The sequence below is a fragment of the Pongo abelii genome, chromosome 1 (assembly GCF_028885655.2).
Source record: "Pongo abelii isolate AG06213 chromosome 1, NHGRI_mPonAbe1-v2.0_pri, whole genome shotgun sequence".
Classification (NCBI taxonomy): Eukaryota; Metazoa; Chordata; class Mammalia; order Primates; family Hominidae; genus Pongo; species Pongo abelii.
In genome coordinates, this window is record NC_071985.2 from 225,210,780 (window position 1) to 225,238,547 (window position 27,768).

The 27,768-nt window shown below is 50.7% G+C and overlaps 1 protein-coding gene across 1 annotated transcript; it reads left to right on the plus strand.

Annotated features, from left to right (window-relative positions):
• The first annotated feature begins 4,558 nt into the window (after positions 1-4,558).
• On the plus strand, positions 4,559-27,768 carry SLC2A7 (solute carrier family 2 member 7). Its single transcript, XM_002811535.2, has 12 exons — positions 4,559-4,687; positions 5,916-6,014; positions 7,915-8,075; positions 11,662-11,786; positions 12,632-12,784; positions 15,541-15,666; positions 15,915-16,102; positions 17,146-17,256; positions 20,507-20,608; positions 23,379-23,454; positions 25,871-25,998; positions 27,220-27,768. The coding sequence occupies exons 1-12, from the start codon at positions 4,637-4,639 to the stop codon at positions 27,439-27,441; spliced, it is 1,542 nt and encodes a 513-aa protein (XP_002811581.2). The 5' UTR covers positions 4,559-4,636; the 3' UTR covers positions 27,442-27,768.

The following is a 27,768-nucleotide window of genomic DNA, read 5'->3' on the forward strand; positions in this document are numbered from 1 at the left end:
CCTAATCTCCAGTACCCAGGGGCACAAACACTGCAGAGGGCCGCAGGGTCCTCTGCCTAGGAAAACCAGAGACCTTTGTTCATGTGTTTATCTCCTGACCTTCTCTCCACTATTATCCTATGACCCTCCCATATCCCCCTCTCCGAGAAACACCCAAGAATCAATAAATACTTCATAAATTTAAAAAAAAATAAAAAAAATAAAAAAATAAAAATTGGCCAGGTGAAGTGGCTCATGCCTATAATCCCAGCAGGATTGCTTGAGCCCAGGAATTTGAGACCGGTCTGAGCAACAAAGTGAGACCCTGTCTCTAATTTGCATATATATATATGCAAAAAAATATAAATATAAATATATTTTTATATATTTATTTATATTTATATTATATATATTATATATATAAATTATATTTATTTATATATAAAAAATATAAATATAATTTTTAAAAAATGAACCCCCGTCAACAATCAAAATGAGGAAATGATGTTTTAAAAGAAAGGGCATTTTACTATCTAGACAGGATGTAATCACAGAATAAATTTCAGTCTTTTAAATTGAATAGATTTTTCTTTGTGAAAATCTTACTCCATTGCCCTGTGTCCTGGTATTGCTTAGTGGCTTAACCACCAGGACAGAAACATCAGGAACAAGGGCAGGGCAGTGCATGGTGCACTGGCCATTTCCATTACAGAAGGGCTCTCAGAAAGGAGAGCTGAAGTTCCAATCTGGAATGTTAGTTAGACTGAGTCTTGCCCTCTTCAATGTGCTTTCTCCAGGATTATTTTTTAGTTCCTTTAGGAAAAATGAGAAAGTAGGTAGTTGGCATCCTGACACTCTCATCTGAACCTCTCCTTCTCCCTCCTACTACTCTGCAGTGAATTGAGTGCTTTTTTTCTCCCTTTTTTATGTGTTTGCTTTTTTTTTTTTTTTTTTCAGACAGGGTCTCACTCCATCACCCAGGCTAGAGTGCAATGGCACCATCTCAGCTCTCTGCAACCTCCACCACTCAGGCTCAAGCGATCCTCCCACGTCAGCTTCCCTAGTGGCTGAGACTACAGACACATGCCACCATACCCAGCTAATTTTTGTATTTTTTGTAGAGGCAACGTTTCACCATGTTGCACAGGCTGGTCTTGAGCTCCTGAACTTAAGTGATCCACCAGTCTCAGCCTCCCAAAGTGTTAGGATTACCAGCATGAGCCACCACACCTGGCCCTAACAGTGCTGTTTGAGGGGCTGCTCTTGTCATCCTACATTCTGCACAGCACTGGGACATGCAAGTGATACATACATGGCATCTTCTGTCTTCAGGAATTTACAGTGTAGCCAGGAAGATAAACACCATGCATGCCTTTTCCCTCCTTGCACCCTTGAACTCAAAGTGGGTCACCAGAGCCATCTGTGAAAATTTGGCTAGGGTCCCTGCTCTTACCCGATGTCTTAGTTCATTTTGTGTTGCTATAACAGAATACCACAGAGTAGGCAACTTATAAGCAACAGAAGTGTATTTGGCTCATGATTCTGGAGGCTGGGAAGTCCAAGATTGAGGAGCTGCATCTGGTGAGGACCTTCCTGCTGTGTCATAACATGGCAAATTCCTTTATTTTAGCCCAGTGAGACCCATGTCAGACTTATGACACATAGACCCCTAAGATAATAAATTTGTGTTGTTTTAAGCCACTACGTTTTTGGTAATTTGTTACAGCAGCCATAGAAAACTAATATAGAGATTTTGGTATTGGGAAGTGGAGTGCTGCTGTTAACACCTAAATAGTTAAAAGTATGTAAATGGCTTTAGCATTGCACAATGAGAAGAGGCTGGGAGAATTTTTAGAAGCATGCTATAAAAAGCCTAGATTACCTTGAACAGACTGTTAGTAAAAATATGAATGTTAATGACCCTGCTGGTGAGGACTCAGAAAGGAGGGAGGAGCAGAGTGGAGAAAATGCCTATCCCTTTAGAGAATACCTACAACAGGCAGGGTGCAGTGGCTCACACCTCTAACAACAGCACTTTGGGAGGCCAAGGTAGACAGATCACTTGAGGCCAGGAGTTCAACACCAGCCTGGCCAACATGCTGAAACTCCATCTCTATTAAAAATACATGGTCAGGCAAGGTGGCTCACACCTGTAATCCCAGCATTTTGGGAGGCCGAGGCGAGTGGATCACCTGAGGTCTGGAATTTGAGACCAGCCTGGCCAATGTTATAAAATCCCCTCTCTACTAAAAATACAAAAGTTAGCCGGGCGTAGTGGTGCACGCCTGTAGTCCCAGCTACTCAGGAGGCTGAGGCAGGAGAACACTTGAACCCAGGAGGCAGAGGTTGCAGTGAACCAAGGCATGTGAGACCACATGCCTCTCAGCCCTAAGAGCCCCAGCCCTGTGCCACCTCCTCCTCCTGGCCACTGCACTCCAGCCTGGGCGACAGAGTGAGACTCTGTCTAAAAAAAAAAAAAAATGCAAAAATTAGCTGGGCATGGTGGCGCACGCCTGTAATCCCAGCTACTTGGGAGGCCGAGGCAGGAGAATCGCTTGAACACTGGAGGCTGGAGGCTACAGTGAGCCACGATCATGCCACTGCACTCCAGCCTGGGCAACAGAGCAAGACTTTGTCTCAAAAAAAAAAAAAAAAAAAGAGAGAGAGAAATACCTACAACATAGTCAGGAGCAGGAGCAGAATAAAGATAAATAAGGACCTTTCATTCTCTCAGTCTTGTCATTTACCCACCTGTTACCATCCATGGGCAAACACAGTTTTCCCCAGGTATCCTTTTTTTTTTTTTTTTTTTTTTGAAACAGGTTCTTGCTGTCACCCAGGCTGGAGTGCAGTGGTGTGATCGTGGCTCACTACAGCCTCAACCTCCTGTTTTCCAGTGATCCTCCTACCTCAGCTTCCCAAGTAGCTGGGACCACAGGGGCATGCCACCATGCCCAGATGATTTTTGTATTTTTGGTAGAGATGAGGTTTCACCATGTTGCCCTGGCTGGTCTTGAACTCCTGAGCTCAAGCAATCCTCCACCCACTCAGCCACTCATCGTGCTGGGCTTATAGGCATGAGCCACTGCACCCTGGCCTTCCCCAGGTATACTATGTGTATTCTGCTTTGATCACTTCTCTTAAAGGTCATGTTAATTAAAAAACATGTTAATGTTTCCATGTTCCTACATTTCATAATTATCCTTTGAAACAGAAGTCTGGCATTCCAATCAGCTACCCATAATTTATTCAGTCATTCTCTACTTTTTAAAAAAAAATGCTAGTAGAGACGATTCTGAAGTAAGCACCTTTGTCCAATATTTTATTGACTTATTTAACACTATTAAGTGTAATTAGAAATAATAACTGCATTTCTCTGAAAGTGTCTAATTTTTTCTTTCCCCCAAATGGACAATTAGTCCCAATGCGAGAGAGGAGACACATACGAAGAACCTAGGAACACACAGAAGGGAACAGCAAACATTGGGGTCTTCTTCCGGCTGGAGGGTGGGAGGAGGGAGAGGAGCAGCAAAGGCAACTACTGGGAGCTGGGCTTAATACCTGGGTGATGAAATAATCTGTACAACAAACCCCCGTGGCACGAGTTTACCTATGTAACAAACCTTCACATATACCCTAAACCTAAAATAAAAGTTAAAAAAAAAAAAAAAGCCAGGTACAGTGGCTCATGGCTGTAAGCCCAGCACTTTGGGAGGCCAAGGCAGGCGGATCACTGGAGGACAGGAGTTCTAGACCAGCCTGGCCAACATGGTGAAACCTCATCTCTACTAAAAATACAAAAAAAAAGGCAAGGTGCGGTGGCTCACGCCTGTAATCCCAGAACTTTGGGAGGCCGAGGCGGGCGGATCATGAAGTCAGGAGATCGAGGCCATCCTGGCTAACACGGTGAAACCCCGTCTCTACTAAAAATACAAAAAAAAATTAGTCGGGCATGGTGGTGGGCCCCTGTGGTCCCAGCTACTCGGGAGGCTGAGACAGGAGAATGGCGTGAACCTGGGAGGCGGAGCTTGCAGTGAGCTGAGATTACTGCACTCCAGCCTGGGCGACAAAGTGAGACTCCGTCTCAAAAAAAAAAAAAGAAAAAGAAAAAGAAAAAGCTGGGTGTGGTGGCACATGCCTGTAATCCCGGCTACCTGGGAGGCTAAGGCAGGAGAATAGCTTGAGCCCAGGAAGCGGAGGTTGCAGTGAGCCGAGATTGCGCCACTGCACTCCAGCCTGGGCAACAAAGGAAGACCCTGTCTCAAAAAAAGAGAGGCATACATGGAAAAATGTCACAGAAAAAGCATCCTAGATCCAGGTCACAGCCTCACTGGGTCTCTGAAAGTCCTCATTTCTATGGACCAATGTCAGGCAGTGCTTTTTCTCTCTCCTTGGTGCAACTAGGGAGCTTTCAGCTTGGGGCTTAGTGGGTGCAAAGATGAAATTCATGCTGTGTATGATTTGTGCACTGGCAACGTGTGTCTTATCAACATTTCCAGGGAGAATTTGCTCCTAGGGAAAGTCAGCAGGGTCCAGAGAGCAAAAGGATCATAAAGCCAGGTAGACCCAGGGGAGAAATAGCAGGTCTTTAGGTGGCTGGCGCAGAGCAGGTGTCACTTGGGAGGTAGAGCACACCTGTTCTCCCACCTGAACAAGGATGGAGAACAAAGAGGCGGGAACCCCTCCACCCATTCCATCCAGGGAGGGGGTAAGTGCCAAGACTAGGAACCTGTCACTGTCCCTCTCCCACCAGCTGTGCAGACCTGTGGAGGGAGGTGAAGGCCCTGGAATGCTTTTAGCAAGGAGTGGGTAGCGTGCTTCCCTTTTCTTCAGGATAACCAGGCCTGGGAGAGCTATGTGGAGAAGCAGCTATGCTCAAACCTCATGGCTCAGACATGGGCCAGGGTGGCTGAGCGAATGCTGGGAGAGCGGATGGTGCTGGAGATGCCTCTCTCCCTTCCACCCCTGCTCCCCTCCGCTTCCCCTACCCTTAAAGATCGAGGAGAGATGCCCTCTGAAGAATGCCCGAATCCTGCCCTTCTCTGTCTGGTTGTTCCTGGGTGTGCAGAGCTACGGGCTGTGGGCAGCCAGGCAGCTAAGTGTGAGGGTTGGGGTGAGGACATGTGGCACAGGAGTGAGGGGTGGAGGGGGCAGTGGGGAGGGGGTGTGCACCAGGGCCTTGGCTCTAGGACATGGTCAGAGACCCTGCCCACCTGCTCCTCAGACTTTGGCCCTCAGGCCAGTTCCCCTCCAAGCTGCCCTGGGTGTTGTGGCAACCATGGAAAGCCTGGCCCTGAGCACAGGCGACTGCCGGCGTTTTCCTAAGGGCCTGTTCTAGAGGCAGAGGCAAGCAGTGAGTCCCTCTGTCTGGGATGCTCTTCCCCCCGATGCTCACGTGGCTGCTTCCTCTCATCCATTCTGGTCCCGGCTCAAAGGGCACCTGCTCAGAGAGGCCTTCCCTGCCCTGCTCACCCTACTGAACACAGTCTCTCGTTCCCCACAGGCTGCTACCCCACCCATCACCCTGGTTTATTGTCCTCACAGCATTCTAGCTATTTGGAATTATCATCTTTGTCTTTCTTGGACGGGGTGGGCTCCCCTCACTAGAAAGTGAGCTTCTTAAAGGCAGTGCTTTGCTGGGCCTTTTTCCTAAAGCATCCCCTACTTCACACTTGGCCTCCAGGGCCTAGCACAGGGCCAGGCACGTAGGAGATGCTCAGATACATCCTCAAGGAGGGAATGAATGCGTGCAGACCTCGTGCCTCTCAGCCCCAAAAAGCCCCAGCCCTGCGCCACCTCCTCCTCTTTTCTGGGGCACGGCCTGGGCTCCCCTATCCCCCACTTCCAGCCCAGGCTGGAGGGAGGTGGAGGCCCGGCCACTCCACTTCCCGAGGCCCAAGCCCACAGCGTCCCGACCTTGGACTTGTCTCCTACAGCGGCTCCAGCCCACGCTGTTGCTGGCGACACTGAGCGCCGCCTTTGGCTCAGCCTTCCAGTACGGCTACAACATCTCTGTGGTCAACACGCCGCACAAGGTGGGTACAAGGTGGGCCGGGCAGCAGCTGACCGGGGTCGTGGGTGGAAGGTAGCCGCCATCTTCCTCCGTGGAGGCTGCCATCTTGCCTCTAGGAGGCGCCATCTTTCCTTCGGGAGCAGCCATCTTGCCCTAGTACCCTGGATGCCCACCCCCGGAGACCAGGGCGTGGTAGGAGGTGTTTGCCCCTGGAGTGTCGTCCTTTCCAGGCACATTGGGATGCTGGGGGACCTGGATTCCCGGCCCAGTCTTTTTGGGCCTCAGGTCCCACTGCTCTCACCTTGGGTAGGCCCCTTGTTGATTGGAAAGAGAATGGGGTCAAAGATTGAACTCTGTGGCATTTAGGGATTGGGGCAAAGGGGAAAAAAGGAAAAAGAGAAGGGGCCCTCGCAGGTGTGGAAGAACCTGAGGGCAGAGTGTCCCCAAAGCCTAGTAAAGGATGAGCGTCAAGGAGGGAGGGACAACCTGTGCTGATGAGCTCAGATGAGGACTGAGAACTGACCACAGGCTTGACCTTGGTATATGTATATGCTTATGCTTGTATACATATATTAGCATGTCTACATACACTGTATTACATTTGTGTGTGTATTACATATACAGACATATATTAGTGTACTTACAATTATTACCATGGATGGAACCTCTGAGTCGAGCAATGTACCATCACTTAATCACATTTAATGCTAACACATTCTTTATAAGGTACATCTTGTTTCCATAACTGATGAGGAAATTAAGGTTTCTGGAGGTTCTGTAACTTGCCTGAAGTCACACATTAGTAAAAATATTTCCTGGGCTGGGAGCAGTGGCTCACGCCTGCAATCCCAGCACTTTGGGAGGCTGAGGCGGGTGGATCACCTGATCACCTGAAATCAGGAGTTCAAGACCAGCCTGGCCAACATGGTGAAACCTCGTCTCTACTAAAAGTACAAAAATTAGCCGGGCATGGTGGTGGATGTCTGTAATTCCAGCTACTCGGGAGGCTGAGACAGGAGAATCACTTGAACTCGGGAGGCAGAGGTTGCAGTGAGCCAAGATCGCACCACTGCACTCCAGCCTGAGTGACAGAGCGAGACTCCATCTCAAAAAAAAAAAAAAAAAAAAAAAGAAGAATATTTCCTGTGGTGCCTCTGGCAGAGTAGGTCTCTCAAAAGTAAATTTAAATTTTTTTTTTTCTTTTCTTTTCTCTCTTTTTTTTTTAATAGAGACAGGGTCTCCCTATGTTGGCCAGGTTGGTCTTGAACTCTTGGCCTCAAGCTATTCTCCCGCCTCAGCCTCCCAAAGTGCTAGGATTACAGCTGTGAGCCACCATTCCCAGCCAAAAGTAATTTTTTTTTTTTTTTTGAGACAGAGTCTCACTCTGTTGCCCAGGCTGGAGTGCAGTGCCGCAATCTCGGCTCACTGCAAGCTCTGCCTCCCAGGTTCACACCATTCTCCTGCTTCAGCCTCCTGAGTAGCTGGGACTACAGGCACCCGCCACCACGCCTGGCTAATTTTTTGTATTTTTAGTAGAAACAGGGTTTCACTGTGTTAGCCAGGGTGGTCTCAATCTCCTGACTTCATGATCTGCCCGCCTCGACCTCCCAAAGTGCTGGGATTACAGGCGTGAGCCACCGCATCCGGCCAAAAGTAAATTTTTTCGCGCTCGGCCAAAAGTAAATTTTTTAACAGTGAATTTGTAACAATCTTTTTGTTCAACCTAGTTTCTCATTTCAACCCATCATACAGTAGATTTTTTGATTCTCAGGTAATAGTAGGGAATCAGTGGGTTTAACTGTGTCTTATAGGTGTTAGCAGAAAAACCTCTCTGTACAATGACAAGTGGCCACTGAGAACACTTTCTCATTTCTCATGAATTGCCCAATATTCTTAGCTGTGGATGGGGCAATGTTTTCCAGGTCTTCAAGTCATTTTACAACGAAACCTACTTTGAGCGACATGCAACATTCATGGACGGGAAGCTCATGCTGCTTCTATGGTCTTGTACCGTCTCCATGTTTCCTCTGGGCGGCTTGTTGGGGTCATTGCTCGTGGGCCTGCTGGTTGATAGCTGTGGCAGGTAAACAGAAGGTGCACTGCTCCCACTTAAAATTCACGCTAGTAAGCCACACTGTCTCTGGGCATTTGTGCACCTGGTGGGGAGACGTGTGACCCTGAAAATCAGGAGATCTGAAGTCTAGTCTCCGCCTGGCCACAGTCATCATGACCTTAAACCAGTCCCTAAATGTCTCTGGGATTTCTTTCCTAGGCAGTTGCCTGGGAAGAGCATTCCCTTCCGTCACCTGCCACAGAGGTGGTGCAGCCTTTGAGATCAAGGTTCTTGATAGTACTTAGCTTAGTGCCTTGTAAGCACCTCCAGTGGGTGTTCAGTAAATGCTTGTTTATCTGGTTTCATTCCGGGGTCAAGTGGCCATGGCTCCAAGTTCTAAGAGCTGCAGCCTCTCCCCGCGTGTCCTTCTCAGAGTTTGTTACTGAGGCTGGGGTCAGGCTGAGTCACACTGCCAGCCACTGTCTCATAGATACGAGATTGTTTGGAAATGAAGACTGGGCAGGTCTTTGAACTTTGCTTGGCTTACACAGATTCACTAATCATTCTTCCTAAGCCCAGGTGCTCCAAAGACGTGACTCCACAGATAAGGAAAGATGCACAGGCCAAGGTTCCCAGGAGGGCAAAGCGTGAGCCTGGGTTCAGGGTGCGGCCTGGTGGCATTCCCTTAGGTCAGCTCACTCATTCGGATTCACGGTTACACTTGGGCGTGGTGTACCAGGTTAGGCAGCTTGCAGGAGTGACTGGAAGGCCCTCTAATGAAAAGTCACTCAAAAAACCAGAGCAATTCCATTTTCATGCATAGAAAAAAATAGTGCTGATTGAAAATTAGTTATCTATTAATTAATGCAAGACTCATAGGACCTCTTCTTGCATATACTTGATCGACAATTAATTTGCCATACATCATGCACTGGAATGAGGAAACTATTCACTCTAATGTAACTATACCATAATTCAAGCTTTCTTTTGGTCATCCAGACTGTGATGTTCTCAGCTAGACCGAGAGTGATTGGACTGTTCTGGAAGCCCAGTCTTGGCCTCCACTTCCTTGTCTGAAGCCATTTTCCAGATGAAGAGCCTGAGTCCAGGAATGTGGTGGTGCCAGCCTTGCCCAGTGGGGTCCTGACAGCCCCAGCCTCCCCTCCTAGTCATCAGGAAGGGCTGGGAGTCCAGAGAAGGGTGGGAATGTGTCCGGGCTGCTTAGTCTTTTTGGGCCTCCTGGCTGGCTGACCCTCCCCCATCAGGGTCTGGGCTCTGGTGGCTGCTCCTGAAGGCTGTGGCAGCCCCAGGGAGAGAAAAGTGGCCTGAGAACACCAGCCTGCTTGTCTGTGGATGCCCTGGCCAGTCCTCAGTGTTGCCAACCTGGGATATTTTCATAGAGTCCTCACCACCCACTCCCTCCTCTTGGCACCAGAACCCTGCCTTCCTGGCTGACTCACTCAGCGCACTCACTCAGGGTCCCAGCGGTCCTCAAAGATGTTTGCAAAGTGTGAGACAATCACAAAGGTAGTCCTGAGGCTGCTGACAGCTTCATCACCCCCAGACCTGTAGGGGTGTGAGGAGGGAGCACCTCCACCTGGCGGTGGAGAGAGAGGAAATAAAAAATGAATACCAGGCTGGGCACAGGGGCTTGCGCCAGTAATCCCAGCACTTTGGGAGGCTGAGGTGAGCGAATCACTTGAGACTAAGAGTTCGAGACCAGCCAGGCCAACATGGTGAAACTCCATCTCTACTAAAAATACAAAAATTAGCTGGGCATGGTGGCGCGTGCCTGTAATCCCAGCTACTTGGGAGGCTGAAGCAGGAGAATCTCTTGAACCCAGGAGGCAGAGTGTATTAGTCCATTTTCACGCTGCTGATAAAGACATACCCGAGACTGGGCAATTTACAAAAGAAAGAGGTTTAATGGACTCACAGTTCCACGTGACTGGGGAGGCCTCACAATCATGGGCGGAAAGCAGAGGAGGAGCAAAGCCACATCTTCCATGAATGGCAGCAGGCAAAGAGAGAGCTTGTGCAGAAACACTCTTCCTTATAAAACCATCAGACCTGGTGAGACTTATTCACTATCATGAGATCAGCACTGGAAAGACCTGCCACCAGGTCCCTCCCACAACACGTGGGAATTTAAGATGAGATTTGGGTGAAGACACAGCCAAACCATATCACAGAGGTTGCAGTGAGCCGAGATCCCACCACTGCACTCTAGCCTGGGTGACAGAGCAAGAACTCCATCTCAAAAAAAAAAGAAAAGAATATCAGGATGCACCAGCCAGCAACCCCACAGCTCGGGAGCTCTCTGCCCTCTTTCTGGTCCACTGCCATTCTTCTCCTGTGCAAAACCCAAGCCAAAGGCAAGGGCAGGGGGGCGCACAGGAGCCATTGCTGCAAGTCGGCATAGGACCTAGAGCACAAAATCAAGCAGATCAGTGGATCATGAAGGCAGCAGGACGCACCCGGCATAGTGCTGTTTTTCAGGCACTCCCTCTCCTTCGCAGGCTTGTGGTTTTTCAGCCTTGGAAGGGATCTTAGAAATCATGTAGTCCCATTCTGCACCCCACTCATTGTAGGAATTCCCTGTTCAATGTTCCTGACAGTCATCGTGTCTAGTCTAGAAACCACCAGCGACAGCTTGAATACCACCAGTGATGGGAAGCTCTCTACCTCCTGGGGCAGCCCATTCTTTGTTCCTGCCCTCCCCTTTTCAGGCAGCTCCGATCGTTAGAATGCTCCCCTCCCCAACTTCTACCCCCACTGACCCCAAGTCTTCCTTCCTGGGACGTCTGCCCATTCGTCCCTTCTTCCCATCTGTCTTAATCAGCTCAGGCTGCTACAACCACAGACTTAAACAACAGACATTTATCTTCTCACAGTTCTGCAGGATAGAAATTCAAGATCAAGGTACCAGCAGATCTGTTTCCTGGTGAGGGCCTTCTTCCTGGCTTGCAGACAGCTTTCTTCTGGCTGTGTCATTTTTCTTTTTCTTTTTTTTTTTTTTTTTTTTTTGAGATGGAGTCTTGCTCTGTGGCTCTGGATGGAGTGCAGTGGCATGATCTCGGCTCACTGTAACCTCTGCCTCCCGGATTCAAGTGATTCTCCTGCCTCAGCCTCCCGAGTAGCTGAGATTACAGGCATGTGCCACCATTCCTGGCTGACTTTTGTTTTTTTAGTAGAGATGGGGTTTCACCACGTTGGCCAGGCTGGTCTCGAACTCCAGACCTCAAGTGATCCGCCTGCCTCAGCCTCCCAAAGTGCTGGGTTTATAGGCTTGATCCACCATGCCCGGCCTGGCTGTGTCTTCACAGGGCAGAAAAAGAGAGTGGTTTCTTGTATGTCTCTTCCTATCCCATCGTGAGGGCCCCACATGACCTATTCACCTCCCAGAGGTCCCTCCTCCTGATCCCATCACACTGGGGTTAAGGCCTTCAACATAGGAATTTGGGGGACACCATTCAGTCCACAGCCCCCTGCTCAGCTCTTTCTCGGGCACATTCCCCGCGCCTCTGTAATGACTGCCTGCAGAATAGGAGCTGATGTTGGGAGGGCTTCCGTGGCCTCCACGCACCCCTGCCCTCTGGGCTCACTGTCTTTGCAGAAAGGGGACCCTGCTGATCAACAACATCTTTGCCATCATCCCCGCCATCCTGATGGGAGTCAGCAAAGTGGCCAAGGCTTTTGAGCTGATCATCTTTTCCCGAGTGGTGCTGGGAGTCTGTGCAGGTACCTGCGGCCCAGGCTCCAGCTCAGCCTTGGGGCAAGGGTCTCTTTGGCCAAGGCTGGAAGCAGGAGCAGATAAGGTGTCTGGCTGGCTCTGTCTGCCTCTTTTCATTTCAAGACATCCTCCCGTCTGCGTTCCCAGGCCCTTGCAAGCCTCATGCTTGTTTTTCTTAATTAATTAATTAATTAATTAATCTTTTTTTTAGAGACAGAGCCTCACTGTGTTGCCCAGGCTGATCTGAAACTCCTGGGCTCAAGTGATCCTCCTGCCTCGGCCTCCCAAAGTTCTGAGATTACAGGTATGAGCCACTGTACCTGGCCAAGCCTCATGCTTACTAGCCCCTTCCCTTTATTTATGGATCTTTAGAAACACACTTTCACCTTGAAGTACAAATAACCAATAAGGTTTTACAAAGTATCTTCCAAGGAAGATAGATAATTTAAACTCAGTAGTTTCTTAACTACAGTAATTTTTTCTATTAATAAAAGTTAGACAAGCAATCTATGCTTTAGAAAAATCAGAAAACAGACCAAAGCAAAAGTTTTATCATTAAGTCCCAGAGACACATGGAGGCCTAGGCTCCTCCCCTGTAACAAGCGGCCCAGCCCAGCGGCTAGAAAGGAAAAGGTCTCCTCATCACATCCTGGTGACTTCCCCATGGGGGCTGAGGATTCTGGAGGGATTTTGGTATAAGTCCAAACTAAACAGTCGAGGTTGGCCGAGCTCCATCTCCACGGAGGGGCTGACAGCATGGAGAAGCCCCGGGATTAGGAAACGGGATTGAATTGCATCTCAGGTTCCTGCGTTTGCAGTTTGCCTGCCCTGATTTCTGCTGTGCCCAAACCAGGCATCTCCTACAGCACCCTTCCCATGTACCTGGGAGAACTGGCCCCCAAGAACCTAAGAGGCATGGTGGGAACAATGACCGAGGTTTTCGTCATCGTTGGAGTCTTCCTAGCACAGATCTTCAGCCTCCAGGCCATCTTGGGCAACCCGGCAGGTAACCGGCAGCCGCAGAGGTCACGCTAGGTCCAGTCCCTCATTCGGCTGTACCGGGTGTTACTGACGGATCGAGTCAGATGAGGCCTGAGAGGTGACTTTAGGGTCGGGTGTTGGGGAGTGTGGTGGGCAACGGGATGGGTGACGTGGTCGGGGCTGTTTTGGTGAGTGATGGGGACAAATCGTGCTTGGGAATGGGAATCAGGGGCTCGGAGGCAGGTAGGGGTTTTGCTATAAAGGGAAGGAGAGAAGTTGGGGAAGCGAGGTCGAGAGAAGAGATTTCTCTCAAGCCGTGAAAAATGTCAGCATAATTTGGCTGCCATAGGAATGGTCCAGTACAGAGGGAAGTTGATGCGAGGCGAGCAGGTTCGCAGCCGCCGTCTCTGTCACTGGGTGGCTGTTTTCTTCTGGCGGCCTCTATCTTCCCAGTGAATTAGGAGAAAAGGCCGTTGCCTGAGAGTGAGTGGGGGTCGCGGTGGAAATTTAGGAGAGAGGAGTGTGGCCCTCTAAAGGTCCGCTGAAAAATCACTGACACGAAGCGGATTGATTAATAGAAAAGGCATGCAAACATATTTAACCAGATTCGCGGAGCCTTCAGAGTGAAAAGGCAGAGATAGAGGAGAAATCGTCCATTTTAGTCCAGGCTAGAGTGCAGTGGCGTCATCTCAGCTCACTGCAACTTCTGCTTCCCAGGTTCAAGCAATTCCCCTGCCTCAGCCTCCTGAGTAGCTGAGATTACAAGCGTGTGCCACCACGCCCAGCTAATTTTGTATTTTTAGTAAGATGGGGTTTCTCCATGTTGGCCAGGATGGTCTCGAACTCCTGACCTCAGGTGATCCACCCGTATAACCAGTTTTTACATAGAATATTTTACATAGAATATTTTTAGATTTTATGGAACTGGCTTTGGAGAAAGGGGATCCAGTTTGTATGACCTGCCCAGGAATCCTGACTAGGGATGCTAGTTTCTAGGGTTAGCCTAGTTTCTAGGGGGAATGGGACTGAGACAGGGGGACAGGAGAAGGTCAGAGAAAAACTTTTGCTTCTGAGGGCGCTGCTGAGGCCTTCATTTTGGGGTATTTGTTTTTAGAGCCCCAACAGGAGAAAGTGAGAGACACTCATGGAGGGTGGAGGGAAAGAGGATAAGAGGATGGACCATCAGGCGGGCCCGAATGAATGCGGCCAGCAATAAAAGCCCATGAACCCAGTGGGGTTTCTCCTTTCTTTCTTTCTCTTTCTTTCTCTCTTTCTTTCTTTCTCTCTTTTTCTCTTTCCCTTCTTTCCTTCTTCTTTTCCTTCCTTCCTTCTTTCCTTCCTTCCTTCCTCTCTCTCTTCTTTCCTTCCTTCCTCTCTCTCTTCTTTCCTTCCTTCCTCTCTCTCTTCTTTCCTTCCTTCCTTCTTTCCTTCCTTCCTTCCTGGTCTCACCCTGTCACCCAGGCGGGTGTGATCATAGCTCACTGCAGCCTTGACTTTCCAGGCTCAAACAATCCTCCCACCTCAGCTTCCCAAGTTGCTGGGACTACAGGCACGCACCACCATGCCCAGCTCTTTTTTTCTATTTTTGTTGTAGAGACAAGGGTCTCACTATGTTGTCCAGGCTGATCTCTAACTCCTGGGCTCAAGTAATCCTCCTGCCTCCGCCTCCCAAAGTGAAGGGATTACAGGCATGAGCCACTGTGCCTGGCCGGGGTTTTTTATAGACATTTCTGAATGACCCAAATTCTGCACATATTCCTTAATGGGTGGATTTATGTCTTTGTGGTCCCCACAGTACCCTGAAGAGGTTCAGAGACTCAGAACCTGGTGGGTGCTCCATGAAAGATCATTAACAGTAATGATTCCTAAACTCCCAGAGCAACTGAATACTAAACCGTCAATTAGAGACACATCAGCTGGGGAAGCCACCGTGCATGACGCTTAACACCTGTGCCTCATTCATCCCTCGCCACTTTTTGCCTGAGGCTCAGAGACGTTAAAGAACTTGTCAGCTGGGTGCAGTGGCTCATGCCCAGCATTTTGGGAGGCCAAGGCAGGAGGATCATTTGAGCCCAAGAGTTCATGACCAGCCTGGGCAACACGGCAAGACCCTGTCTCTAGTAAAAATTTTTTTAAAAAATGATCCAGGTGCAGTAATGCACGCTTGTAGTTCCAGCCACTCAGGAGGCTGTGGTGGGAGGATCACATGAGCCTGGGAGATTGAGGCTGCAGTGGGCTATGATCGCACCATTGCACTTCAGCTTGGCTGATAGAGCTAGACTCTGTCTCAAAAAAAAAAAGAACCTGTCCACTTCCCACCATACCAGCAGGGCCGGGAGGCAGATGGAGACCCTGTGCTCTTAGTGGAATCTGAGTTCCCCTCCTTAGGCCAAGCCATCCAGAAGGAGCTCACTCAGACCCAGCGCAGGGTCCAGACCCTGCCCTACCATGGCCCTAATGAGGCAGAGATTATCCCCTTTCCCGCTATAAAAGTAGGAACAAGACTGAGCTCATTTTCTCCGGGGTTCAAGTGTTTAAATCATTGCCTATTCTTTAGAGAAACGGTGTTCTTCCTGCAAAATAGTTAATGACATGTAAATTTTTATAACTATAATGATTTCCTCCGTTTTGAATGTGGAACCCATTTGTAGGAGGACGCTGGTGAGAATGAAGTCCCCACAATCCTTGGTTCACACATAGGAGCGTGACCTTCTAAGCACAGTGGTGGGTGGGTCAGGGGGTGCCCAGGCCCCGGGATCCTGAGTCCTTGGCTCCTTGCAGGCTGGCCGGTGCTTCTGGCACTCACGGGGGTGCCCGCCCTGCTGCAGCTGCTGACCCTGCCTTTCTTCCCCGAAAGCCCCCGCTACTCCCTGATTCAGAAAGGAGATGAAGCCACAGCGCGACAAGGTATGAAGTCGCCGGCCACTCTCCCAGGCCCTGCCCACCCTGGGGGCCAGGCAGAGCCACGGTCAGGGCCAGAGCCAGGGTCACCATGGGTCAGGGGTGAGAGCTGGGAGCTGAATGGGGTGGGGGGGGTGGCAATTGGGGCACAACCAAGGTCAGGTCGGGGAATGGTGAGTTCAGGGCCAGCATGGGGGCCTGGGGCCCAGCCTACAGGGAGACGGCCTCTGAGGGGGTGGTTCTGCTCCCTGCAGCTCTGAGGAGGCTGAGAGGCCACACGGACATGGAGGCCGAGCTAGAGGACATGCGTGCAGAGGCCCGGGCCGAGCACGCTGAAGGCCACCTGTCCGTGCTGCACCTCTGCGCCCTGCGGTCCCTGCGCTGGCAGCTCCTCTCCGTCATCGTGCTCATGGCCGGCCAGCAGCTGTCGGGCATCAATGCGGTACATGGGACAGTGGCCAGGCGGGGGCACAGATGAAGCAGACCCAGGCTTCATGGATAGCAACACACAGTTCCACCCACAGAGGCCTGGCCTGGCAGCGGGGCCAGGATCAGTTCAGGCGGAGCCAGAAGTCAGGAAGAAACCTCAGTCCTCTCTGCCTCCCTGCTCTGCCTCTCCCCACATGCCAGCTTCATTTTTCTCTGTTTCCCAGTCCCCAGAAGGAATGCCTCCTGCCAATAGTCCTTTCCCCTCTATACAAGAGACCAGCTAGACTGAGATGAGCTGAGGTCTCCTGGGTCCAAGCTCAGGTCACCAGGCCGGGGTTAGTAGGCCCAGTCTGGGTCAGGAGCCCATCTTGGGCCCACTTGGCTGAGATGTTTGTGGCATCACTTTCTGCAAATGTGACTCTTTGGCTGTAACTGTATCTAAACATGGTGTGAGGGAAGGGTGGAGATCTGACAGAAGCTAAAACACTGGAGATTGGGTGGGTGACCCGGTTGCTCCAGTGGCATGTCAGGAAGAGGTGGCCTTGGCCTCAGGGATTCATGGATGTTTAACCAGTGATCGTGGGAGGGTGGATGGCCCAAGTGGGAGCCACCAGATGTGGAATAGCACACGTGGCTTTTCGAAGGGCTGTTTGTGCCAATGTCCTTGGCACAGGGCCAGAAGACAGACTGAACTTGCAATTGGCTTGGCCCAGAGTGAGAGGTAAGAAGTCATTCTTTGGGATCTGAGCTCTTAGAGTAACTGAATGATGGAGGGAAAAGTGCTCTTGGAGGTCGTATGGTCCGACTCGTTTTATAGATGCCAAACCTGAGGCTCAGAGAGGGAGGAGCTGTGACCCTGGATTCCAGGGCAGCGCCGGGCTCCACCCTGGTGTCCCGACTCCAGGTCAGGCCTCTTTTTCCCACCACCTGCTACCCCCTTCCTGTCCCAGGGTCCCCCACCCAGGCTTGCAGAACTGTATATGGCTTGAGTTGAGAAAATTAAGTAAGTGTCCTGGGTCTTCAGGCCTCTCCTGACAGCCCTGTGTTTTTGTTTAGATCAACTACTATGCGGACACCATCTACGCATCTGCGGGCGTGGAGGCCGCTCACTCCCAATATGTAACAGTGGGCTCTGGTGTCGTCAACATAGTGATGACCATCACCTCGGTGAGCGAGCAGGAGGCGTCCTTCCTGCTGGAGGGTCTCTGGCCAGGTGCCGCCAGGCAGACAGGAGCCCCACAGAGTGAACTGAGTGCTGGTGGCCCTGGTCCTGGGGTCATTTAAGGGACATGGACTTTAGGATGCACATACTAACTACCTGCATGACCTTGACCAGAAAACTCAAAATTCCTTCAGATCCGGCCGGGCGCGGAGGCTCGCACTTGTAATCCCAGCACTTTGGAAGGCCAAGGCTAGCGGATCACTTGAGGTCAGGGAGTTCGAGACCAGCCTGGCCAACGTGGTGAAACCCAGTCTCTACTAAAAATACAAAAAAATTAGCCGGGTGCGGTGGCGCACACTTGTAATCCCAGCACTTTGGGAGACTGAGGCGGGTGGATCACTTGAGGTCAGGAGTTTGAGAACAGCCTGGCCAACATGGTGAAACTCCATCTCTATTAAAAAATACAAAAATTAGCCGGGCATGGTTGTGGGCACCTGTAATGTCAGCTACTTGGGAGGCCGAGGCAGCAGAATCACTTGAACTTGGGAGGTGGAGATTGCAGTGAGCAGGGAGATGGCACCACTGCACTCCAGCCTGGGCGACAAGAGCGAGACTGTCTCAAAAACAACAACAACAACAACAACAAAAAACCTTCAGATCCAAGTTTCTTCCTTTGTAAAAATCATTATGGTGACTGCAATACATGGTATTCAAATGCAGGTACCACTTTTTGTTGGTGCAGTATCATGATTTCAGAGTTTAGTATTTAAAATCTGAGCTACTTACGCCTTGATATATATGTTGTATGAAAAAGGGTCAGATGATCATGGCATTCCTTTCCCTAGACCATTTTCAAGTTATCTTCTGATTATTTTGATTCCTATTTCTTGAGTTGCCAGTGATGATAAACATTTTCAAGAAAGTTATCTATTATTGTATTTTCCCCAGAGCTAGTTTAAGTTCCAGTCAACTCTCAGAAGGTTGAGAAGGGCAGGGAGGGAGAAGTTAAGGAAAGGAGAGGCTGACAGGAAAATTAAGGGAAGAGGACAGAGGTCCCCAGGCTGAAGTCTCAACCCCTTCCTCCCGCTGGATTTCTGTGGCCCCATCCCCAATTTTCCCCTGGGGCAGGATCCATCCTTTATCCTCAGAATCCTCCTCCTTGGGGATAAATGACCATAACTAGGACCTGCTTCCCCATCATCCTACCTGGAGCAACCCAAGCCAGAAAAACACCCTTTCCCTCTCCCTGGAGGAACGGCGTCTGGGAACCAGGCATACAGCAGGAAATTGACAGTATTTCCCTGATTTTTGGGGTGCACTTTGCTCCCATCTGGCCCTCCTGAATGGCAGTGATAGTCTGTTGGGATGTTGGGAGGACATGAGTCAGCTAACATGAGTCAAGGGGCTGTATGGGGCCGGCTGTGGTCAGCATTTAGGGATGGAGTAGAATGGAAATGGTATTAGAAGTAGAGAAGGAGCCGGGTGCGGTGGCTCATGCCTGTAATCCCTGCAGTTTGAGAGGCTGAGGTGGGCAGATCGCCTGAGGTCAGGAGTTCAAGACCAGCCTGGCCAACATAGTGAAACCCCATCTCAACTGAAAATACAAAAATTTGCCAGGCGTGGTAGCACACGCTTGTAATCCCAGTTACTCAGGAGACTGAGGCAGGAGAATTGCTTGTACCCGGGAGGCAGAGGTTGCAGTGAGCCAGGGTTGCACCACAGCACTCCAGCCTGGGTGACAGAGTGAGACTCCACCAAAAAAAAAAAAAAAAAAGAAGTAGAAAAGGAAGGAAGAAGTCAAAAGAATGCTGGTCACAGGGAGTGTGACCTGGGCTTGGATGTTGGAGAAGGAGCTGGCTGAGTGGAAGGGCCAGTCCATCAGGTGGAAAAGTGGGGAGATGAGGGGTCCTCCATGATGTGAGCCCAGATTCCAGATGGCCTCAATGTCGAGTGGAGCCCCAGCAAATAGGAGGGGGCTATTTTTCTTCTTATTCTTTTTATTTATTTATTTTTTAAACATAGAGACAGGGTCTCACTATGTTGACCCGGCTGGTTTTGAACTCCTGAGCTCAAGAATCCTCCTGTCTTGGCCTCCCAAAGCGCTGAGATTACAGGTGTGAGCCACTGTGCCCAGCCCAGGGGCTATTTTTAAATGTAGGTGTTATTCTTATTCATGTGTGGTGAGGCCAACAGATCAGGAGGTGGCTACTGCTGGAAAGACAGCTTGTTCCTCACAGATCCCATGAGGAGGGTGCAGTCCACGCCATGCAGGGCCTGTGGGGAAGCCATGGGATGGACCAGGAAGCAGAGGCATGAAGGGGAAGTGTGAGGATGAACCTTTACCGTGGTTCCCACAGAAAGGAATGGGTGAAGCAGAGTGAGCAGGTTTAGGAGTAGCTGGTGTGAATAATTTCCTCAGGCTCGGGGCCACAGGGGCTGTCCCATCTGTCTGGCCCCTGGCCCCCAGGGTGTTAGGGCAGGTGATGCTGGCCTTGAGTGTGAAAACTCAGCAAAGGAGGACCTGGGGTGTGGGCCTGCATTGTTGGTTTGCAGATGAAAGAGGCACTCACTCCCAGACAGCGGTTTGTTTGCTATCAGTGGGGTGGGAAGGGCAGTCCCTCCAGGTCCATCAAGGTCCCAAGATGTCAAAGCATCAAACACAGAAACTAGGAAATGTGGTTATTCCAGTGGGTAGCAGGGGTGCAGGGAGCCAAGATCCAGGAGGTCTGGAAATAACCAGAACAAGGAAGGGTGGTGGTGAAGAGCATGAATGTCTGACCCACGTCAAATCGGCGGCCTGCATCCCACATGCAGGCAGCAGGGGTAAGAAAGGGGCACCTAAAAGGTGAGGCACAGTGGCTCACGCCTGTAATCCCAGCACTTTGGGAGGCCGAGGCAGGAGGATCACTTGAGGCCAGGAGTTCGAGACCAGCCTGGCCAACATGGTGAAACATCGTCTCTATGAGAAATACAAAACTTAGCCGGGCGTGGTGGCAGGTGCCTGTAGTCCCAGCTACTTGGGAGCTGAGGTAGGAGAATCACTTGAACCTGGGAGGCAGAGGTTGCAGTGAGCCGAGATCGCACCACTGCACTCCAGCCTGGGCAGCAAGGGCAAAACTCCATTAAAAAAAGAAAGAAAGAAAAAAGAAAGAAAGGGGCACCTAAGAGGGGCCCACAAAAGGAAGTGGAGGCTCGGCCGGAGAATCGTGGGCGCCAGGCCAAGGCAGCTCCTCACCGCCTGCCTTCCCCCTCCAGGCTGTCCTTGTGGAGCGGCTGGGACGGCGGCACCTCCTGCTGGCCGGCTATGGCATCTGCGGCTCTGCCTGCCTGGTGCTGACGGTGGTGCTCCTATTCCAGGTCTGACCTCATTTCCTGCCCCCTGGGTGGGGAGTCCTGGGGAGGGTGGGAGGTCCCCTGACTGAACTGGGCCCGCTGCACCAAGTGGTTGGTTCTGAGTGCCACTGATGGCATGCATCCTGCCTGGAAAAGTACTTTGCATGCCCCATCCTGAAGTGAATGTCACAGATGGCTTCATTTACCTACACCTGCACATGCAAATAAGTAACCGGATAGATGGTCCAGCTGTCATGGGAAAGAGAAACAAGGAGGACAGTTTGCAATAAAATATGTGCTTCAGTGCATAAATGCAAGGATGCACCGCATTAGAAAACATCTATGGGCAGTGAACAGGTGTGGATTGAGGAAAGACCAGAAGTCATCCCATTCAAGAGGTAGAAGGAGGCTGAGCACAGTGGCTCACTCCTGCAATCCTAGCACTTTGGGAGGCCAAGGCAGGAGGATCCATTGAGCCCAGGAGTTCAAGACCAGTCTGAGCAACATGGTGAGACCCCCATCTCTACAAAAAATACAAAACGTTATCTGGGTGTGGTGGTGTGCGCTTGTAGTCCCAGCTACTCAGGAAGCTGAGGTGGGAGGATCACCTGAGCCTGGGAGGTCAAGGCTGCAGTGAGCCGTGATCGCACCATTATACTCCAGCCTGGGAGACAGTGAGACCCTGTCTCAAAAAAAACAAAGCAAAACTGGGAATCATATTTCAGTAAGACTAAAACACAGCACACCACCCAAACAAGAAGTACATCATTTTAGTTTGCAGTGTTCTCAGCCTGTATGTGTTATCCATGTTCTACAGAAGTGATGAAAATGCATGGTGTGGCATGATATAAAATCTTTAAGAAGCAACCAGCATTCTGTGTCTCTGAGGCAGCCTGTCTGCTGTTGTTGCTTGTGCAGGAACCACAGCATCATCCTGAACCCTTTCAAATGGAAAATATATCAGCAATGCAATTGCACATGAGTACAAGAATGTGTGAGGAGCTCATTCTGTCATTTAGAGCCAAGATCTTTGCTCTTTTCCTTCTTTTCCAAGCTGCCCTCTCTGCACTGACTTGTCCTTAAGCACCAGGGAGTGCAGAGAGCTCCATGCGGGAAAGAGCTGGGGGGGTTCAGGGAATCACCAGGAGGCTGGGGCCTGCAGGGAAAGCAAGGCCTGGCAAGGAACAGTGTTAGTGACGCTCATAAATCAATTTCATTAAAGTTTCCCTTGGAAAGAACTTTCTTCTCTAATTTTAAAACCAATATAAGTTCTAGCCAGACGCAGTGGCTCACACCTGTAATCCCAGCACTTTGGGAGGCCAAAGCGGGTGGATCACCTGAGGTCAGGAGTTCTAGAGCAGCCTGGCCACGTGGCGAAACCCCGTCTCTACTAAAAATACAAAATTTGGTCGAGTGTGGTGGCGTGTGCCTGTAATCCCAGTTACTCGGGAGGCTGAGGCAGGAGAATCACTTGAACCCGGGAGGCGGAGGTTGCAGTGAGCCAAGATCGCAGCACTGCTCCAGCCTGGGTGACAGAGTGAGACTCTGCCTTAAAAAAAAAAAAAAAATCAATATAAGTTCTTAGTGGAACCTTTAGGGATTCTAGGAAGTGAAAAGAGGTGAGCACGACTGAGCGCCACCTGCAGAGACCACCGCCAGTGACACTTCTGAAACCTAGGGGTATCCCTGGTGGCTCTTTCACTCCTTCTGTCCAACCAGGGGCTCTGCCTGAAAATGCACCAGCAGCTGCTCGCTTCACACCGGGTCCAGGGCGGCCCCACCAACCCGGCCAGCCTCGCTTTTGCTTGAAGTGTTGAATGGCCCCAACCCGCCTGCCTTCTCTTTCTGTTGAAAATGAATCAGATCTTGTTGCTTCTCTGCTTGGAAGCTCCCAGTGCCTCCTCTCCTGCCTTGCCATCCAGCTCTGCTGCCAACTTGTCCCTTGAGGCCGTTTCATAACTGTGACTACAGGGTTCCCTGGGAAGTTCATCTGGGGGCACCCGGTTAGTTTGGCTGAAGTCCGTTGACCCGGTTTTGCATTGGCTGTTCTCCCAGCAGTTGGGAGCAGAGATGGTGGTCTGCCGGCTCCACTGGTCCGGGGATCCTAGGAGTCTCCAGAGAATGGTAGAGAAAGTCTGGACCTCAGCTCACTCATGTTGACTGGGTGACTTCAGCAGTTGCTTGATCCCTGAGGGACTAAGGTTCCTCATAGTCTGTGTTCAGGGCCCTCTGTGCTCTGGTTCCACGACTGTGGGATTGAAACAATCATATAGGCCGGGCGTCGTGGCACACACCTCCAATCCCAGCTACAGGAGGCGGAGGCGGAAGAATCTTGAACCCGGGAGGCGGAGGCTGCAGTGAGCCAAGACTGTGCCACTGCACTTCAGCCTGGACGACAGAGCGAGACTCTGTCTCAAAAAAAAAAAAAAGAAAAGAAAAGAAATAATCATAGAGTCACTCAGAGGGCAGAGGAGTATCACAAAGATAGAGGAGTTAATATTTGCGATTTGTAAAGTGCAGAGAATAGCACGTGGCAGGAAAATAACTCAAAGCTAGATGTCCGTCGTTCTCCACGACACTCATCAGGTGAGGCTGGAGGGAGCCCTGTGAAAGGCTGGAAGGCCTGGTTCTCACTGGCCTTCCTCTCTTGCCCACAGAGCCCTTGAGGTCCATGTAGGTGCCCAGACATCTAGGTGCGGCTCCTCCCTGGGGCAGGAAGGTGGGACCGGCAGGTGGACCCCTCTGCACGTGGGGCTCCTGGCCTCAGCCCAGACAGCCCTGCCTCTCCCCACAGAACAGGGTCCCCGAGCTGTCCTACCTCGGCATCATCTGTGTCTTTGCCTACATCGCGGGACATTCCATCGGGCCCAGTGAGTACCTGCACGCCTCCCTCGCCCCGGCCATCCTGGTCCATTCCTGGGCCTGACACACAGTCGGTGCTCGACACATATTTGCTGAGTGAATGGACGTCCTCGCTCCCCGTGCTCATGCAGATCCCACACATTCTTCGTTCTCAGCCTTGATGGCGCTCCAGGCCATGTTCATTCATTCAAGCAGCGTCAGCCAGGCCAGTGCCCCACTGATCATCTGTGTCTCCCAGGGGGGCCCACACTCAGGTCTGGCACCCAACAAGGACATGAGCTTTTGCAGAGAGGGAGCTTGTGCCAGTCAGACCCACCTGGGGCACCTTGGTTTACATCCATACCCTCCAGACACTCACTTGAGCCTCCAAGCCCACAGCACACCTAAGGCTCAACTGCCTTCTGTCCCCACTGACCGCCAGCTACAGTCCCTTATTACACTGTCCCCAATGTCCTGTTGCCAGTGGCTTCGGTCCTCCACCTGGGCCCACCTGTTGGGCAGCCTCTGAGACTCCAGACTCCTTCCCCAGTGTGTCCTGAGAATTGAACCTCCTTCTCCCTGCCTGGGGAAAGACAGCTGTGACTGTGAAGACTCTAATAACACTCCCTGAAGAATGTTCATTTTGGAAAGCAAATGTGCATAAACCAAAATGAAGGTATTAATTCATTCAACACCCATTGGCGGAATACCTGTTTACACTGTGCTGTGTCAGGCACATGAATGAGACCACATAGTTGTATTTAAGGGTAATTAAGAAGTGGGATTTAGGCCTGGCATGGTGACTCATGCCTGTAATCCCAACATTTTGAGAGGTGGAGGCAGGCTGTTCACTTAAGGTCAGAAGTTCGAGACCAGCCTGGCCAACAAGGTGAAACTCCGTTTCTACTAAAAATGCAAAAATTAGCCAGGTGTGTTGGCGGGTGCCTGTAGTCCCAGCTACTTGGGAGGCTAAGGCAGGATAATCACTTGAACCCAGAGGTTGCAGTAAGCCAAGATCCACCACTGCACTCCAGGCTGGGCAAGAGAGCAAGACTCTGTCTGAAAAATAAAAGGGGGGTGGGGATTTAGAGCAGGACGCCTTCCCAGTGTACCTCAAATGTGGAGGCAGCAGAACCTCGAAGGAAAAGTGCTAGTGTGTGTAGGAGACCTGGCTGGATTCCAAGCCGTTCTGCCCCCACTGCCTGTGTGTCATCTGGAGCAAGCCACGGTGCTTCTCCAAGAACAGGGGTGATCAGGTGTGCCGGCAAACGCGAGATCAGAGCATGGGCTGATCTGACATTCAACTTAGACCTAAGGGCTATTGGCTGCTGTTGCTGTGGTGGACAGGAGGGAAGCAGGACAGATGACATCCCTTGCCGGCATCCACTTTGGGGTCAGGGCCCTGGGCCCCACCTCACTGGGCTGCAGGAGTTTGCACTTGACATCCCAGCTTCATTCAGGGGCTTTGAATTATTCTCCAAGTCCATCCAAGGAGATCGGGCCTTTTCTTTTTTTCCTTCTTTTTTTTTTTTTTTTTTTTTGAGTTGGAGTCTCACGCTGTTGCCCAGGCTGGAGCGCAACCTCCATCTCCCGGGTTCAACAGATTATCCTGCTTCAGCCTCCTGAGTAACTGGGACTACAGGCACACGCCACCATGCCGGGCTAATTTTTATATTTTTAGTAGAGATGGGGGTTTCATCATGTTGGCCAGGCTGGTCTCGAACTCCTGACCTCCAGTGATCCATGAGACCGGACCTTTTCAATGAGGCCATTTCATCACCTAAGCGGGGGTGGGAAGCTTGGAGGACGAGGGACAGAATCTTCCTCTTTCTTTGTGTAAAGCTACAGATATCTATATATGCAGGACCTAAACAGACACACAGCATTAAAATTTCATGGGAGTGGCGATTAGGGAACAAAAATGGCTTTAGACATTTTAGACAAGGCTTCTTAAGGAGGCGATAATGAAAAACAGTTGTCCAAGAAAAGGTGTAGCCCTCAGGCGCTGCCATAGCCACATCCGCCATAGGAGGGCGGCACTTCCCAAGCGCGGGCTGTCTCAAGTCAGAGTGACGCCAGCGCAAAGGAAGCTCTTTCAGAAAGCTCTGCTGCCTGTGAGCTGGAGCCCACTCACTCCCACTGCTCCACGAAGCTTCCCATCCATTTACTTTCTGCAAACCTTCATGGAGCGTCATTGGCCTTGAAGAAGCAGCAATGGAAATTCAATTCCAGGCTCTCCAACCAGACTTTGCAAAGTGGATCTTTACAGCTCCTGCCCTGATCACGCCCTGGTTTTGTAGGTAAAGGCAGGGTTCCTTTCCAGTCCCTAATCCCAGCTGGTGCTCTTGAGGGTCCTAGGTCTCAGGCTAGAGTGGGCCGCGTCCCGCCAGCCCTGGGGGACACCTGGGTCCTTCTCCACCCCACCCATCCTGCTCTGCCCTCCAGGTCCTGTCCCCTCCGTGGTGAGGACCGAGATCTTCCTGCAGTCCTCCCGGCGGGCAGCTTTCATGGTGGACGGGGCAGTGCACTGGCTCACCAACTTCATCGTAGGCTTCCTGTTCCCATCCATCCAGGTGAGCGAGGGCCCCTTCCCCAACCCGCTCCACCGGGCCTCCAGGGAGTAAGCTGTATTCCCCTGCCGCTAAGCACATCTGTGAATCCAGCAAGGTGGGGACAGGCTCTCAGACACATCCAAGGGTCCACAGACACACGTGGCCCCACTGCCTCCAAACCCTTGAAGACACTGGTTTCCCAGCTACTGAAGGGTGATCCCTTACTGAAATTGTAAAGGGCTATTGCTTAGGGGCTCTGGTCCGCGGAGCTCAAGGGCGGCAGAAAGCAAACAAAGCCAGAGCCAGGGTGCAGATCCCCCACCACTTCCTTCCTCTGTTCTGAAGACAAGATGGGCCACAAACTCTGCACTCTCAGCACCTTCAGAGCACAGAGGCCATAAACCCTTACTGTCAAAAAGTTAAGCAGTCTTTTTTTTTTTTTTTTTTTTTTTTTAGACAGGGCCTTGCTCTGTCACCCAGGCTGGAATGCAGTGGTGCAACCACAGCTCATAGCAGCCTCGACCTCCCAGGCTTAAGTGATCCTCCCACCTCAGCCTCCCAAGTCGCTGGGACCACAGGCATGGGCCACCACACTTGGCTATTTATTTATTTATTTATTTTTAGGGATGGCTTGCTATATTGCCCAGGCTGGTCTCAAACTTCCAAAGTGCTGGGATCATAGGTGTGAGCCACAGCATCCAACCAGATTCTTTTTGATAATAGGGTGAGGGGGAATCCAATTTCTAGCTTTTTTTTTTTTTTTTCCTGCAAACAATCTTTAGTGATCACAGTTTTCTAGCTATATCACTCCTCCAGGAGTGAAACAAAACTGGCTGCCAAGCAGCTCCTTTATGGACTCACAAAGGCCTCGACCAGCACTGGTTATTTGTTGTTTGTTTTGGGGTTTTTGTTTTTGTTTTTGTTTTTGTTTTTTTGAGACAGTCACGCTCTGTTGCCCAGGCTGGAGTGCAGTAGCACGATCTTGGCTCACTGCAACCTCTACCTCCTGGGTTCAAGTGATTCTCCTGCCTCAGACTCCCAAGTAGCTGAGATTACAGGTGTACACCACCATGCTCAGCTAATTTTTGTATTTTTAATAGAGACAGGGTTTCATCATGTTGGCCAGGTTGGTCTCAAACTCCTGACCTCAGGTGATCCACCTGTCTTGGCCTCCCAGAGTGCTGGGATCACAGGCATGAAGTCTTTCTCTGCCCCTCCTGTCTTTCTCGTCTCCTGGTGTAGGAGGCCATCGGTGCCTACAGTTTCATCATCTTTGCCGGAATCTGCCTCCTCACTGCGATTTACATCTACGTGGTTATTCCGGAGACCAAGGGCAAAACATTTGTGGAGATAAACCGCATTTTTGCCAAGAGAAACAGGGTGAAGCTTCCAGAGGAGAAGAAAGAAGAAACCGTTGATGCTGGGCCTCCCACACCCTCTCCCGCCAAGGAAACTTCCTTTTAGTGGCCCTGCATGAAGGACGGGAGCCCACATTTAAGGCTTCCTTCTATGAGAATGGGCCTCCCGGCCCCAGCCTCTGGGGAGGATAATAGCACTGAGGCTTTTGTCGTTGCCCCCACTTAATTTAATTATGGATATTATTAAATACCCACAATAATGCATATTTAGCTGAGAAGTTCCAAGGCTAGCCACTGAGGAATGACCTGGCGGAAGGGGCAGGCACGTGAATTTTCATTGGTTAAGACTCGATTTTCCGATTCTACATTGGCACCAAAATTTAAATGATGTACAGATGCACTTTTTTAAAGTAAAACTTTTCAAGTTCCACAA